The 14,980-nt window shown below is 38.9% G+C and overlaps 1 protein-coding gene across 4 annotated transcripts in view; it reads right to left on the bottom strand.

Annotated features, from left to right (window-relative positions):
* Nucleotides 1–6,767: 6,767 nt before the first annotated feature.
* Nucleotides 6,768–14,980, bottom strand: part of Eip75B (Ecdysone-induced protein 75B) — a 40,512-nt gene continuing 32,299 nt past the window's right edge. For 3 of the 4 annotated variants that reach the window (XM_090105803.1, XM_090105805.1, XM_090105804.1), the window contains exons 3-5: nt 12,112–12,256; nt 8,744–8,979; nt 6,768–8,633 (exon numbers count right to left, since the gene is read on the bottom strand). In XM_090105803.1, the coding sequence (XP_089961929.1) occupies nt 7,104–8,633; nt 8,744–8,979; nt 12,112–12,256 (1,911 nt within the window). In that variant the 3' untranslated portion in view covers nt 6,768–7,103. Of the gene's footprint in view, nt 8,634–8,743; nt 8,980–10,072; nt 10,658–12,111; nt 12,257–14,980 lie in introns of those variants that run through there. The other variant, XM_090105806.1, reaches the window with a different exon arrangement.

Genomic DNA, 14,980 nt, shown 5'->3' with positions numbered 1-14,980 from the left:
AAAAAGTGATATTGTTAAGACTATAGTTTACATTCCTCAAAGATAACTAAATGTAAGAACATATATTTTATTTAAAACAAATTGTTATTGTTAATATCCCTTACGCAATTACCGACACGCGTAACATAACTGAGGCGGAGTGGAGGTCGAGGACAAATCGTCCGCAAACGGTTTGCCCTGATAACTACACTTTACATAACAGATAAGCGTATAAACCTATTGTGATTGCACGTTACAAGGAACAAGGAAAACTTATTGCGTCACATCATTAAGAGACTTAATTCCTAAAGATTTACTAATGAGTAACGCAGACAAATATACTCCTAAACTGATAATTAAGGTATTAGATAAAAATTCTATCAGAATTTACTGTAAACAGACTGTATAAAGATATTGTGGTAGGATTTTTGTATTATCTTCGATTGTGAAAAACTGTTGATGTACCCATATAAAATTTAATAAAACCTAAATTATAACACGTACCTACTATTATATGTAAAATAATGTGTTAATTTAAGCTTTACACAGAACAAGACAATTTTGTGTGTCAACAATGAGATACCTAATTACCTACCTATATTATTATATTTTTGTATTATGTAATCACGCGAGTAAAAAATATATTCAATTAGATAAGATAATAATTTTTTAAAATAAACATTTGCGTGATAAAAATAAAAAAAAATTGGTAATTTCCACGTAATTTCATTATGCGTCCATTTTTTACATTGCTAAAACTTGTAAGAAAATGTGTTCTTAATAACTGACTGACGAAGGCTTTCTTGAATTATTATTAATTAGTGAGAGATTATATTATGTAACACTAGGTGATACGAACTGCTTAAAGATTACGATGTTAAAAATAATATTAATAAAATGGTACCCCATTATATCCTTTCCTAATATTATAGATATGCCTGTGTTGGAAACTCTGAAGGTCAAAAGGTTATGACGTCAAACAAGGTTCCTGATTACACGTGGGTATTTTGCGTTCCCATAAATAATTTGATTGTTAATTTTTTACGTAAATACTTTATGATCATTTACATTTTCGTTTCAGTATAAAATGTTTTTAATAAACATTGAATTATTGAAACATTGTTACTTAATCTTTAAACCGTGTACGTGTGTTCACATAGGTACCTATTTGCTTAGATAATGAAGATAACTGGAAAAGTGATTTGCCCACTAAGCTATTATTATCGAGATGCCAAAAGGTCAAAAATATGTTGGCCTAGTGTCGAAAATACCTATTACTTTTGAACTCTACATTATGTATTGTAAATGTCACTTGGACGTCTACCCCCCGGGGGTGGTTCGACAACAGCAGGGTAGTGTGTAGGAGTAGCTCGGATATAAAGCTGCATACATATATACGATTTTACAGATAAAATATACATAACAATCCCGTATGTACTTGCAACTCATGGCAAGGGAAGTCGGGAAATAACTACGCAGTTTTGTCTGACTTTGTACATTAAACAAATCATAGGTATGACTTGTAGGTACTATATGATATTGAACGACTTGATACTCGACAATGAGATTATTCACACATTTTCCAGAAACCGATAACCTTGTTCGTTGCGTTACGTAAGCTAGAAAAAAAAAACATTAGATATTTATGTATGTATACAATTACTTCTCTGGAGCGTGGATAAAGGTCGCGTCCCACGCAAATCTAGGGTGTGATCGGGGGTGAGGGGTGCCGGGCGGGGGCAGCGGGCACGCGCGGGCACAGCGACCTTGCCCGGCTGTGACTCTGCAACCTTGAAACCGACCGTGCGCCCCGCGCCCCTGCGCCCCCCCCCCCTCTTGCCCCTCGTCCCACACGCCCGGAGCGCCACCCTCGCCCGCTCGCCCACGCTCAACCCCTCAGCCTCATTTTTCCGCCTACCTCTTTATGCAAAATATTCTGCTAAGTACAATAATCAGAGAAAAGGATCATTGTGAAACATACAAAATGTAATCTTTATTTTATTTAATAAAAAGATAAATCCAACAGTGTAATTTTAATAGTTTATAAAACATTAAGACAATAAAATATGATGTTTGTTTTGTATGTTTGTATGAATGAATTTGTTACAGGTTACTTGTACCAACAAATAATGCCATTTAAATCTAAACCTTTTAAAATTAATTTACACATAAGTATAATGAATATAATATGTATTATGTTCTTTATTATTAATGATTATGTATAAAAAACGGTTTTTATTCATTCCACATTGTGTCTCTTTGTTTCATTAGTAAAAAAACCGGCCAAGTGCGAGTCGGGCTCGCGCACAAAGGGTTCCGTAGCAGCAAATATAATAAATTACAGTTAAATCAACCTATCTCAAAAACTATAAGAGATACTTTGATCAAACCAAAAATCGTTGAAAGAGTTAATTAGCATGCATCACCTCTATTTTTTTTAGAATTTTATACCCCGTAGTTATAAAAATAGAGGGGGGGGGACATACTTTTTACGACTTTGAGAGCTGATATCTCAAAAACCGTTCACTTTAAGAAAAATGTTTTTTAGAAAACTTTATATCATTTTAAAAGACCTTTCCATTGATACCCCACACGGGTATGTACATCGAAAAAAAAAATTTCATCCCTCAGTTACATGTATGGGGGGCCCCACCCCCAATTCTTTTTTTTACTATTTAGTGTCATATTTTTGTAGCGGTTCATACAACACATATTCCCATCAAATTTCATCACTGTAGTACTTATAGTTTCCGAGTAAATCGGCTGTGACAGACGGACAGACGGACAGACGGACAGACGGACATGACGAAACTATAAGGGTTCCGTTTTTGCCATTTTGGCTACGGAACCCTAAAAATGAGGAAAAAGGAAAAAATATTTCATGTACATAGCGTAGACGTAGAGCACTCGACACACCATTCCTTCCTTGTCTACAATCTGTACGACAATCCAGTAAAAGTAATAATTATTTCATATATAATTTAATGATATGTAGTATGTACTAGGTAAATAGGTATGCTATATATAGTCATCGTCAGTCGTCTGAGACCTTCAGGCGACACACGGAAAACACTAAATGTTCGCTCGCGACCTTGTGAGTCGAGGTCGGCCCCGGGCGATGGTTCACACGGAAACAGGATACCTTATTAACGATTACCTACCATTTAATAATAACTACCTATTTAGAATATTTGACAAACGCCTTATTGCAGAATGGCTAAATTTAAATTTGATAGAGTTTTCATAACATGATGATCACAGAATATTTTACCATAGATTTTACGTACAAAAAATATTAGATTGAAAATATGACGTAATTTTTTATAAAATGCTTTCAAATTATTTCTTGCAAGCACTTTATGCCGCAGTGATTATTAACATTATAATAACGTTATAAAACTCGAGCATCCTTATTGGCATTTCAGCGGAGCGGGATGACCTTTCCGCAGGATTATGTGGGTGGCGATGTGGCGAGAGGAGGGTGGCAGGGGTAAGGGCGGACGATGCACCCTCACTGAGGAGTCAAGTGCATGGCCGGGGTGCACTGCGCCGATGCGTCGCTCCTGTCATGCGCCAGCTCCCGAACCCCGGTCAATACCCGTTACAAATTACGATATAGCTTCTGATATTTCACAATCATTATTTCAATCAAATTTTACTGAACTAAGCTATCTGAGAAGCGTGTCGATTTGAAGCCATATGACGCTAACCTAATATAAAGTCATTGCCGGTTTAGGCACTGCAGGCCGAGACTAATGTCAGAGAATAGAAACTGCTATCGCTAATTTTTGACATAAGTTCATGATATTTTAGTAATGGTTCGGTCACACTATTAAAGATGACGGCGACCACGACCAAAATTGTCATCCAGTCAAAATTGGTTCAAAATAAAATATTTAAATTTCCCGTCATACTGGTACTCAGAAAGAAAAATATTCGAGGACAATTTATATAAAAATAGTTTTTTTTTTTGCGATTTTCGCCGAGACGTAAAGTTAATCATATAATCACCATTTACTAAAATTGTAGATCATTAAATTATCTATAAAAAACTTCAAATAATTTTTAGGAACCACCATTTCTACGAAAAATCTATTTTTAATTTATTGATCTCTATCATTTTAATATTATTTTTAATTGTATTTTGAACAATTTTGTTAAATTGCGACTGGATGAAAATTTTGTTCATGGTCGCCGTCGTCGTTGGTAGGATGAACAAATCCTTAGCAAAACATGCTCATGACACGCTTATGACAATTAGTATCGATAGCGGATTCTATTCCTTTACGTTTTGACGTTTGTCTCAGCGCTCTGAATCATAAGTGGTTTAGGTCTGTCACATTTACTCTGGCGCTTATGATTAATAAAAAACGTCGTATCTTGATTAAACTAAATTAAGCTAATTTGTTTAATTCTCCTAGTTCCAGCCTAACCGATACTAGAATAATTTTAGTTTGCCTAATTTAACTTACTGTAGAAGTTGTAGTAGAATTATTGTATCTAAAGTAGTAACAAACAACAATTAAGTTACTCAAGTGATAAAATATACTCTATTAGCATTGTGTTCCGGCTTCTCTAGTTATTCTGCGTTTAAAAAAAGGGGTATAATAAAACGAGCAACTGAAAATAAACTGAGCGACTGATGATGAGAATTGAGATACTGATTTAGAAACTTGAGCGGTATGAATTTGAGTAAGCGACAAATAAACTAAACAAGCGACGAATATTGGTTGATAATAAAATACAGATTGAGCGTACTAAAGATGGGTTGTGACTTGTTATTAATCCATTTGATATATGTATAAGAATTCTAACTGTGTAGTAACATAGTAATGTTACTACGTTGCTTCATGCCAAATTTCAAGATTCTAGGTCGACTGGAAGTACCCTTTAGGTTTTGATTCCCTTGCGAGTACTTGCGAGTTTCAAAATATGCAGCTTAAATTGCTGTTTCTTTTGATTGCGTTGACATAGAAGTTTGATTTTGTTACAGCTTAAAGGTATTATAGACCTGAGTATTTGGTATGAATTTCAATTTAATACCTCTACGCGCTTATGAGGAAATGGGTAGTAAGTTTAAAATTATTAAAAAAAATATATATTATGTGATGTAACTAAAAATTTATGGTTTTCGTAATTTTTCCTTTATCTATGCTATAAGACGTTGCTTCGTACCAAATTTCAAGATTCTGAGTTCACGGGAAGCACCCTGTAGGTTTTGATTCCCTTGCAAGTGTCGAAAATTTGCGGCATAAACGGCTGTATCTTTTGATTGCGTTGGCTTAGAAGTTTGATTTTTTCACAGCTTCAAGGGACAGTAGACCTGAGTAATTGATATAAATTTCAGCTTCATACCTCCACGCGTTCCTGAGAAAAAGGGTCTTGACAGACGGACGGACGGACGGACGGACAGACGGACAACAAAGTGATCCTATAAGGGTTCCGTTTTTTCCTTTTGAGTTACGGAACCCTAAAAATACAGGACGTAACGTTTTCACTCAAACAATTAATATTAGGTCGCTCAAATATTATGAAGCTGCTCATTTTGTATTTTATGTAACGCAAATTAATGTTTGTTAGTTGCCGATCTATTATTTTTTTATCGCTCGCAGGCAGTCGCTCACTTAGTAATTCTGACACCGCAATTAATTATTTTTGTTAACTAAAACTTTAATTTACAGTCACTCGTTTAACTACTAGGTACCCTTAAAAAATACCATCTGTGGACTGTGATGGTTTATGGTTTAGATGTATAATAATGTTATGTTTGTAAAAGTGACGTAAATCGGTAATACCATGTCTCCTAATAATAATTTTTCCTTTAAATCTCCGAAGGCCAGACAAACTGGCAGATGTTTAAACATAACAATAGCTGTAGAGGCCTTGAGATGAGGTCAATCTTGAGACGCTGGATTTCATATCCAGACATGTTTGTATATTTCATTTAGAATATTCTAATTAGGTTAATAGGCTAGCGCTTTGCTTATATTTGAATCTCATACAATACTGACTACAACAGACAATATTGACGTGAATAATGATTATGTATCAAGATCAATTCTTTGTTCACTTTGTTCAATACATATTGTCACTAACTATGTTCTGGTTCTTTTCTACCTTGAATCAATGTTGTAAAAATCGGTTCAGTAATGTTTGTGTCGCTGCTATAATTATAAATTATAATCTCATTTCATTGATGTCCTATGAGGAAACTATTGGGTGCGGAAGTAGGAACAATCGAGCGGTGGAGTCGTGAGGAAGGGTCACCGTCGCGTAGGCACGGCGGAAGCAGGCTAGGTCGGCCATCGACCGCAATCGCTACAATCGCATCAGTTTACTTAGTAGTCTGGGAAACCTTCAGCATTGCCTTGCTTTATCTATTAGTATCAGTGACGTTTAGTTAGTCTTTTCCTGGTTTGAAAAAAGATGTATTGTTGTGAAATATTTTTAGTTTTTCTAGGTATTTGTAAATATTTTATCAAATGTAATATTTTTCTCTATTCTATATGATTCTATTATTCAAATGATATAAATTTGTATAGGTATTATGTAACTAAGATTTCATCTGTTTCTATAGAAAATTATACAGTGTGACTCTTTTAATCTTTGTTATTTAATTTAAGGTAATTGCTAATTGTATATTATATCTGTTACATTTCACTGTTACATTTTCTTAGTTTCATTTTCTTTGTAGGTATGGTTATCAGACACCATTCTGCTTGATAGTGCAGAGCAACAAATAAATAAATGAATGTTGTATTTTGTTGAGGGGTAAATAAAAAAATGAATAAATTTTACAATTTCTTTTATTTTAATTCGACAACCTGTCATTATTTATATTAACAAACAAATGACTGAGCACGCTCACATACATACGATACACACACAAACACACTGCGACCGGCGCTGCAATGCATTATAAATTAAACTTATATAGTCTTAAATTATTATTCAGTCTATTGCGCTCTCCTCGTCCTGCACCGGCCACGCAACCACGCGTCTTAAACGAATTATCACATATAATATATTAACCGATTTGCGAACGATCATTAACTACATAGTTTGTTTTAATTCAAAGTAGGTCGGGGTGGGGTAGCGGAGACTCGCGGCTCCGCGGGCCGGCCTCACGCCTCCAACATGCGCGGCATGTACGAGCGCGGCGGCGACGGCGACTTCTTGGAGAGGTTGAGCGGCGCGTCCGCCACGTCCACCTGCAGCTCCAGCACGGGCTCCGGCGCCGGCGACGCGCCGCGGTAGCACGCCAGCAGCGCGCCCGAGCGCAGCGGGCACTCGCCCGCCGCCGCCGCCTCGCCGCGCCGCATGTACTGCTGGATGATGTCCGTGCGCTTCAGCTGCTCGGGCGTCATGCGCGGCCCTTCCATCAGGCTCTTGGCCAGCACGGAGTGCGTCGAGGAAAGCGAGACGCGCACGGGCCTCGGCGAGTGCGCCGGGTGAGCCGGGCTCGCGGGGTGCGGGTGCTGCGGCGGCTGCGGCGACGGCGTCAGAGGCACGCTGCGGGCCTCCGCTTCGCCGGTGTCGCGGCGCATGGCGCGGAATTTCTTGTGTGGCTTGTATGCCTCGTTCATCAAAGAGGAGGTGTCGTACAGCGGAGGAGCTTCCAACACGCGCTTCAGTACTGGCATGTCATCGAGACGCGTATCGTTGGGCACGGGCGGCCGTCTGTCCTCTGAGTGTTCCTCGAGCGAAGAGCGTGGGCTCGAGCAGCCGGAGCCTGGTCCGACGATTCTCTCGTGTTTTTCATTACCTGACTCAATACCCGAGTCGGTCGGGGAGTCTAGTTTTCTATAACGAGGTTGTGGTCGCACTGGCGTAACGGTGAGCCCATTGTGTGCTAGATGAGCGACGCCAAGAGCTTCTTCATCGACAGAGCCCCGAGAATCTAGCCGTCTGCGTCCCGCTAGTGTGGCAGCGAGCAGAGGTGTACCACAGTCACCGACGGCTTCACCAGATTCACTGCTCGACACTGATCCGATTGGGCTTCGTGCGGATTCATCGACGACAGAGTCAGCCCAAGAGCAACCTTCCTCCTCACCCCACATTTGCTGCCTGAGTAATTCTTTATGCTCAGTTCTAAATACAACGAGCTTTTCTGTGTGCAAAGTGCTCAGAGTACGCAAATCTGGTAATGTATCCATTAGTTCTCTTAAAAATCCAGGCCTGTCTGGTCTGTTTTGTGTAATGACGGTCTGAAGACAAGCTTTGAGTCTGGCGTGCATACGCTCCACCAATTCAATATTGCGAAGTCCCGGCCGATCAGGTGTGATTAAAACTATAGCGCAGAACAGGCCGATTTCGGCATCCGTTAAGTTCATAGAGTTCATACGTTCCGCGAATTTAAAAGTAGAGTCCACTAGGAAACGCGCATTAGCACCGCTCTGAATAGAGTCCCGTTTCATTAATTGTCCATTGAGGCATATTATACTATTGAGCGGAGCATCAAACATACAAATGAGTCGCACAAACAGGGCGTCAAAAAGACCACTTTTAAGCAACGTGAACTTGTCATCTTGAGTGAGTAACTGGAAGCCGGGAATGAGACCGGCAAAGTCAATCACGCCACGGATCACGTGCGCAAATCGCTGAGAGAATTCCTTCTCAGACTGCAACTCTGGCGCAGGGTTTAGAGGGCAAGCCTGTAACAAAAGAGAACAATGATAAGTAAAAGTATTCATAATCATATAAAATAAAAATAAATAAAGATTTTCAATAAATATTGTTTATGGTATTTTCAAAGAATGCTTACCAAAGTTGGTTGGGAATAGGTGGGACAATCACGGGCTCTCGCACGCATGGCGGCCACGCGGTCGCGAGTGAATTCACAAGTGTCGAGATGAGCTCGCACCACTCGCGCTAGTAATCTGGGTGCATCATCTAGTTCAGCAGCGGCTGCTTGTTCTTGAGCCCGTGATGAGGAAGATTGTTGCATTGCAGCTAAAATACGCGCCTTCTCTCTCTTCGGAACGCGTCCGAATCGCACAGCTGTAACAAAAGAGAAAAAATATAAATATAAAACTAATTACATACCTACATTAAATAAATCGAGCGACGAATTTAACACAAAAAATATTGAGCAAGGTCGTGGTCTTTACATAGAACGCAGTGCAGCTGTCGTTAAATACGTGCAAATACACAAACGACCATATCGAGAGCCATGTGTGCGAGCAGCTGACGAAAGAGGGTAGAAGTTCATCGGCCGGCGGAAAGGTCGACCGACCCTTGCGTCTGGCGTTTTAAAAATGCAGGCTCGGTTGAGCGCATTTCGATTCAGTGAACTAGTTCGTAATGACAAAGCGCGATCTGCGAGGTCACGTTAAAAAGTGTTACAACTTTCTCGCGGCGGACGTGTCGCGGATCGAAAGGTAGTATGCGACGGAGACGAGCGTGCCGCTTATGGCGTTCATGCGCCAGCGCTGGTGAAAGTGTTTGCGCGTTCAGCACACGATTGAAAACGAAAGCGGAGAGCGCCCTCTCGCCATTTCTCCCGACTTTCCCTGCACATGTAGGCCGCGACAGATGCGATGTCTAGAGTGGGTCGCCGATAATGCGTGGTCGTTTGGTTTTTTGTTTACAAATTCATACAATATTTGTTTCAGAAATTAAAAAAAGTTAATAACTAAGAGAAGAAAATTTTATAATAAAAACCGTCGCGTCTTTAGTTGTATAAAAGATAGTGGAGAGCATGATGAGTTTCAATGTAGAAATGTAATAAAATAACAATCAGAATTTATAAAGAAAAAATAATGTTATTAATTATAAGAATTAATTAAAAGAAAAATAATGTTATATAACTAAATTGAAAACTAAACATACCTAAATATAAATATTGTTTTATTAATTCATGAAAACATGTCTGCTCCTATGTAATTAATATAAGAAAACCGATAAAATTATTAACTTTTTAGTTTTTAGTATATTATTATTTTTGTTTAGGTTATTATTCAGTTCCTTGGCAAATACTAATAATATATAATACCTATATGGTACCTGTTATTAAATTATTTCAATATAAAATTGAATTAATGAAACATGATTATTATTGATAAATTAAAAATTAATTCATCATAATACATACGAGCATTGTGATATTTGACGACTCCATTCAGGATGCCTTTAAGTATTGGCAAATCTTCACCCATGTCCGATACCATTACAATATACACTAACACTAATAAATTCACAGCCAACAGGCACTGATAACTAAAATTGGTAACTACGTTATTGTTTATTAAAAACAAGTGTCACATATCACACGTCAACTAATGTTATGCACGAAAAATAATCCTTGTGGTAATCCAAAGTGTGGTAATTTATTCGCACACCGCGATGTAGTTAGCGGGTTGCGACGATCGAAGCACTGTGAGCGAGCCTCGAGTTCTCGTGGCGAACTGCGTAGCGACGCACTGACATAGCGATAGCAATGAGGGCTGACGACCGATGCGCGGGCCGGACTCCCTCGCACTGCGCCGCGGCGCGCGCCTCGCCAACCTTGAACTTGAGGAGGGAGGGCGCTCGGTGGGGGGAGGAGGGCCGGGGGGGCGCCGTCAATAAACTCCGCGCAGGCCCCTGCTCTCTGCCGCGATCTCTCCCCGCAACCCCGCTTTAATTCGCGCGATTTACTAATTGTCTCATTAATTCCTCATTTTTTTAGAAATTTAAACGGGCTCTGTTATCCTTGATTTTTACTTTCGAGTATACCACGAGAATTTATAATTTATGTGATAATCATATACATATATCTCTATGAAATCTTTATATATCGTATTTGTATGCAATATTTCAAGAATTTTTGAGTTGTAGATTTACTTTGAAATTTAAATGGACATAATTCATGAATTTTCTGAAGATAAAATTGTTTAATTTTAAGTAATAAAAAAGAAATCTAATATAAGTTATAACATAATAGAATGTAAATTTTGTTTTTATTTTGTTTGTATAGGAATTTACACTTAAATGTCTACACAAATTGGTAAAAAATTAAATAATTAACATTTACCGTAAAACTAAACTCTACTTTGGCACGAGAGCCACGAGTGTGAAGATTGTAGACTCTACAACGTAAATCAGCTGACAACTTATAGCGCCATCTAGTGACGAGTAGTTGAACTAACTCAAAGCGTATTTGTGGTGAATGGAAATGTTGCTTGAATGAATGAATTGAATTGAATTTTTTTTTCTTAGTTTATTATAAACGGATACATGTAAAATGGAACATGACATGCATGCCTTTTAAATTTGTATACCTGATTAAACCATCTATTTTGGTATATGTGCCCAACATACGATAATAATGAAAGTTACATGACCATGAACGTATATATCATACATTAATTGCATGAGATAATTTAGTTTATGATTAAACAATTAATCGGGGGCGATGAACCTCGTTACGAAAGTGAAAACACAAATTTCACTCTCTCGCTTACGAAACACCTTTCTCTGCTTTCACCGCGCACGACACGAAGAGGGGAGCCTACGTACGAGTAGAGCGAATGTCGCAACAAGCTGAGCGGAGCAAAGCGCTGAGCAACTACGGCCGACGACCCGCTTAGCGTGCGCTCACCCGCGCTTGCATAACCGACCTCCCACACCACGCGTCCTCCAGCCCTCCCGCCCCGCGCGCTCCGAAATAGGATCTGATCGTGAAGCAACACGCGCCGCGCGATCACCACTAGGCACAAATCGCGTGTCCTACTTGGCGCGTTCGGATGACAGAATATCTATTAAATGCACGAGATTGCGCGAGCGACCTTCCAATGCTGATTGCGTACTAATTTAGATGCGGTATACGCGCGCACGACTCTACGTAATATCAATTGGGAAAATATTATTATGTTATGTCAACTGCAATGCATTCTTTATTTTTTACAGCATATAGGATTTAATATTTTTATTTTTGAAGTTACTTTTACTTTTTATTTATTTAATTATTTTTAAAACATATTTTTTTATATTTATAACAATTTTACACTGTGTGAAATACATTAAAATTAACAAATTTTAACTAATTTATTACACGAAATTTACTATTTTTGAGAACTTCACTATTTATTTCACACAGTTTAACAATTGTTACAATTTTTTTGTAAAATATAAAAAAATTATAAAACTCACCATCTCTGCTCATTCCCACGGCGATGCATTTTTTCAATCGACAGTACTGACACCGATTCCTGTTTATCCTCAGGATGGAACACTGTTGGTTTTTGGTGCACGGTCTGTACTGGATCTTCTGTTGTATGGACCGTCGGAAAAAGCCCTGAGGATCACAGCGGCAATTAGAATCACGTTCAGGATCAGAACTCTCGTCACTGGAGCAGCCCGAGTCGCTGGACTCGCGGCGCGCCTCCAACATGCTCACTAACACCGAATGCCGCTCGCGCAGCTCAGTGCAAGCCATCCCAGACACCATTCACAATAGCAATCACTCGCCACTGACACTACTGACTATCGAGCTTAGCGCGCAGAGCACCGACGCGACTGGTGGCTGACGACGGACTGTGCGGGCGCTGCGGCAGGCGGCGCACAGTTACCCGCGACCTACTTGCCGGCCGCCGACCCAACCGAGAAAGTGAGAGTGCTCGGTCCCCGCGCGCCTCACCGCGTGCGCTCCTAACGGTCCTCGTCGCTCTAGAATGCGCCGCTGCCGCTGCACCGGTGCGCCGGATATAGGCCGGGCGCATCCCGGCGGGCGTCGTACGGCCGTTCACCCCGGGTCGTCGACCGCTCGATTGCACAACAGCCCTGCCCGCGCTCCCCGCGCCGCTCCCGACCTGTCCGCGCCCTAGCTCCCGGCCGACGACCGGCTCTACCCGGTGACGTCGAGTATGCGTCACGGCCTACCTCAATGCGCGCGCGCTACTACTAGGGGTGCATTAACTGAATTTTAAATTCTATATCAAATGTATAAGTCCGACGCGCTGATGCTCTATAGCTATACTTAGTATAATGGGTACACTACATAACCGCGGTTCATTGTGTTTATTATGTAAGACGTAAGATCTACTGAGCCCCTAATGGATTTTATTATAATCGCATAGTCATCGGTATGATTAAAAGAGTTATACTATAACACAGTTTTAGTTTCATAAACAACCTATTTTATGTTTACGTTATTCAATAAATCTTATTGAGTCACCTTTTGTCTATTACGTACAATACTCCTAATAAAATTTGCAAGGGAGGGCATAAAATCGGTGCGGGGCGAGAGGAGACAAACTCTGTGGCCCAATTTCGCGTTGCCATCGATCCATTGTGCGCTGTGCGAGTGGCCCATAATTGGTCGCAGCGCGGGCAGTGACCGACCCAGCGAGGTCGACGAACCTCTGCCGCGAAAACAAAACCATACCCGCTCACCCCGCAACCCGAACCCCGCACCTCATATAAGCGTATATCATAGCCTAGCCTACTAGGTTTATGTCATATCAAAAATGCAGGTAGCTATTCATGACAAGTACCTTCTCAGTTACTAATAGACTGTATACTGTACCTATTTACATTTAATACTTAAATGTTACCCATTAATGTACATTATTGTATTATGATTTATGATAGAATTAAAGCAAGGAATACTGTTTTGGAAATGTCTTTGTTATAAATTCTGCTATGAATGACTTATTTTGTTTTATTGTACTATATATGAATAAACGAAGATTGTAGAAATAGTAAAAATTATTTTGAAAACTAAAATAAAAAAGTGTCGAACAAAGGAATATGGAAACAAATTAATATTAATAAATTAATAATATTATTGTTATGCATAATTGTAACTCCCCACATTGAAAATTGGTTCACGGGAAAATAGTGTTATTATGTCAATGACCGTAGTTAATTGATAAGCACGCTGACTTCAATTTAATTCTAAGAACAAGAAATACTTAAGCGTAATATAAATTGTTTGTATTTTCCAAATATGGGATTATTTAACACCTATTTTTATTAATATTATTTTTTATTTAAAATATGTAGGATTAAAATATTTAAATCCTTTCACCATTGTAAACTAATTGATTTATTTTACTTCGGTGCTAACTACTAAATTATTATTCATACGCATTGACAAAAACAGTTCGAAGTGTCCAAAGTAAATAAAAACAAAAAGTATTTATCCATGAAGGTTTAAAATAAATTTCCCGTACGATATTGTACAATCCCCATGAGTCATTAAAATAATTTACAAGAACGGCAAATAAAGTGTACCGCAGGGTTTCGACAGTGCAATGTAGGTTACCAATTCACCTTCTAGAATTTTCGACATAACTCCGTTGCTTAGCCGTAAACGTTATTAAGTGAACCGACTTTTTTAATTTTTGTCATTAACGTTACATTGACATACTTAAACTGATTATTATTAAGTGTGTTTGTTATTGTTACACGTAAGTAACTATTATCGAAGTTAATAATTAATTTCGCCATTTAAGTTCAATTTTTTTATGGCATCGAATAACACTAATAACGTCTAAAATTATATTTATATAATAAGTCTATAATACGTTTTTAATTTATAACAATTACAAGTTTCTTGTACATTGCAGGTGTTTAATAATAAGAGATTTTAAAAAGGTACAGAAAGATAATTGCAAAACCTACGACTCAAATCTTAGAACGCAACCGTGGACCTGTTTCTCAGTGTACGTAAAAACCAAGTATCTACAATCTCCATATGATATTAGCTAAGTTTATTGGCGTTGTCACAGAAAGGTAGCGCTAATGCGTCGGCTAACGGTGCCGAGGACAATGACTGCTAACACTGGCTCAGTCAAAATGCTGACGCATCGGTTCTGTGGAAGCGACCCCACGGTATCAATAGTCCACTACGTGCTTGCCGGTCTGATGTTTACTTGATAACGCTTACTTTGGCTGCTGACTCACGTAGCACTTGTGAATCATATCCCGTATCGAACTATGAATTGATATTGTATTTTATGATATTGCGATTATGTGTTGCACATCGTAATAAACTATAAAGTCTAATTTTTAATAT

Source organism: Colias eurytheme, chromosome 9 (assembly GCF_061535395.1).
Source record: "Colias eurytheme isolate Ceu_HAF_F1 chromosome 9, ilColEury1 Martin Lab GWU primary, whole genome shotgun sequence".
NCBI lineage: Eukaryota > Metazoa > Arthropoda > Insecta > Lepidoptera > Pieridae > Colias > Colias eurytheme.
Note: the sequence above shows the minus strand (reverse complement) of the source record. Positions and strands in the feature narration are given on the sequence as shown.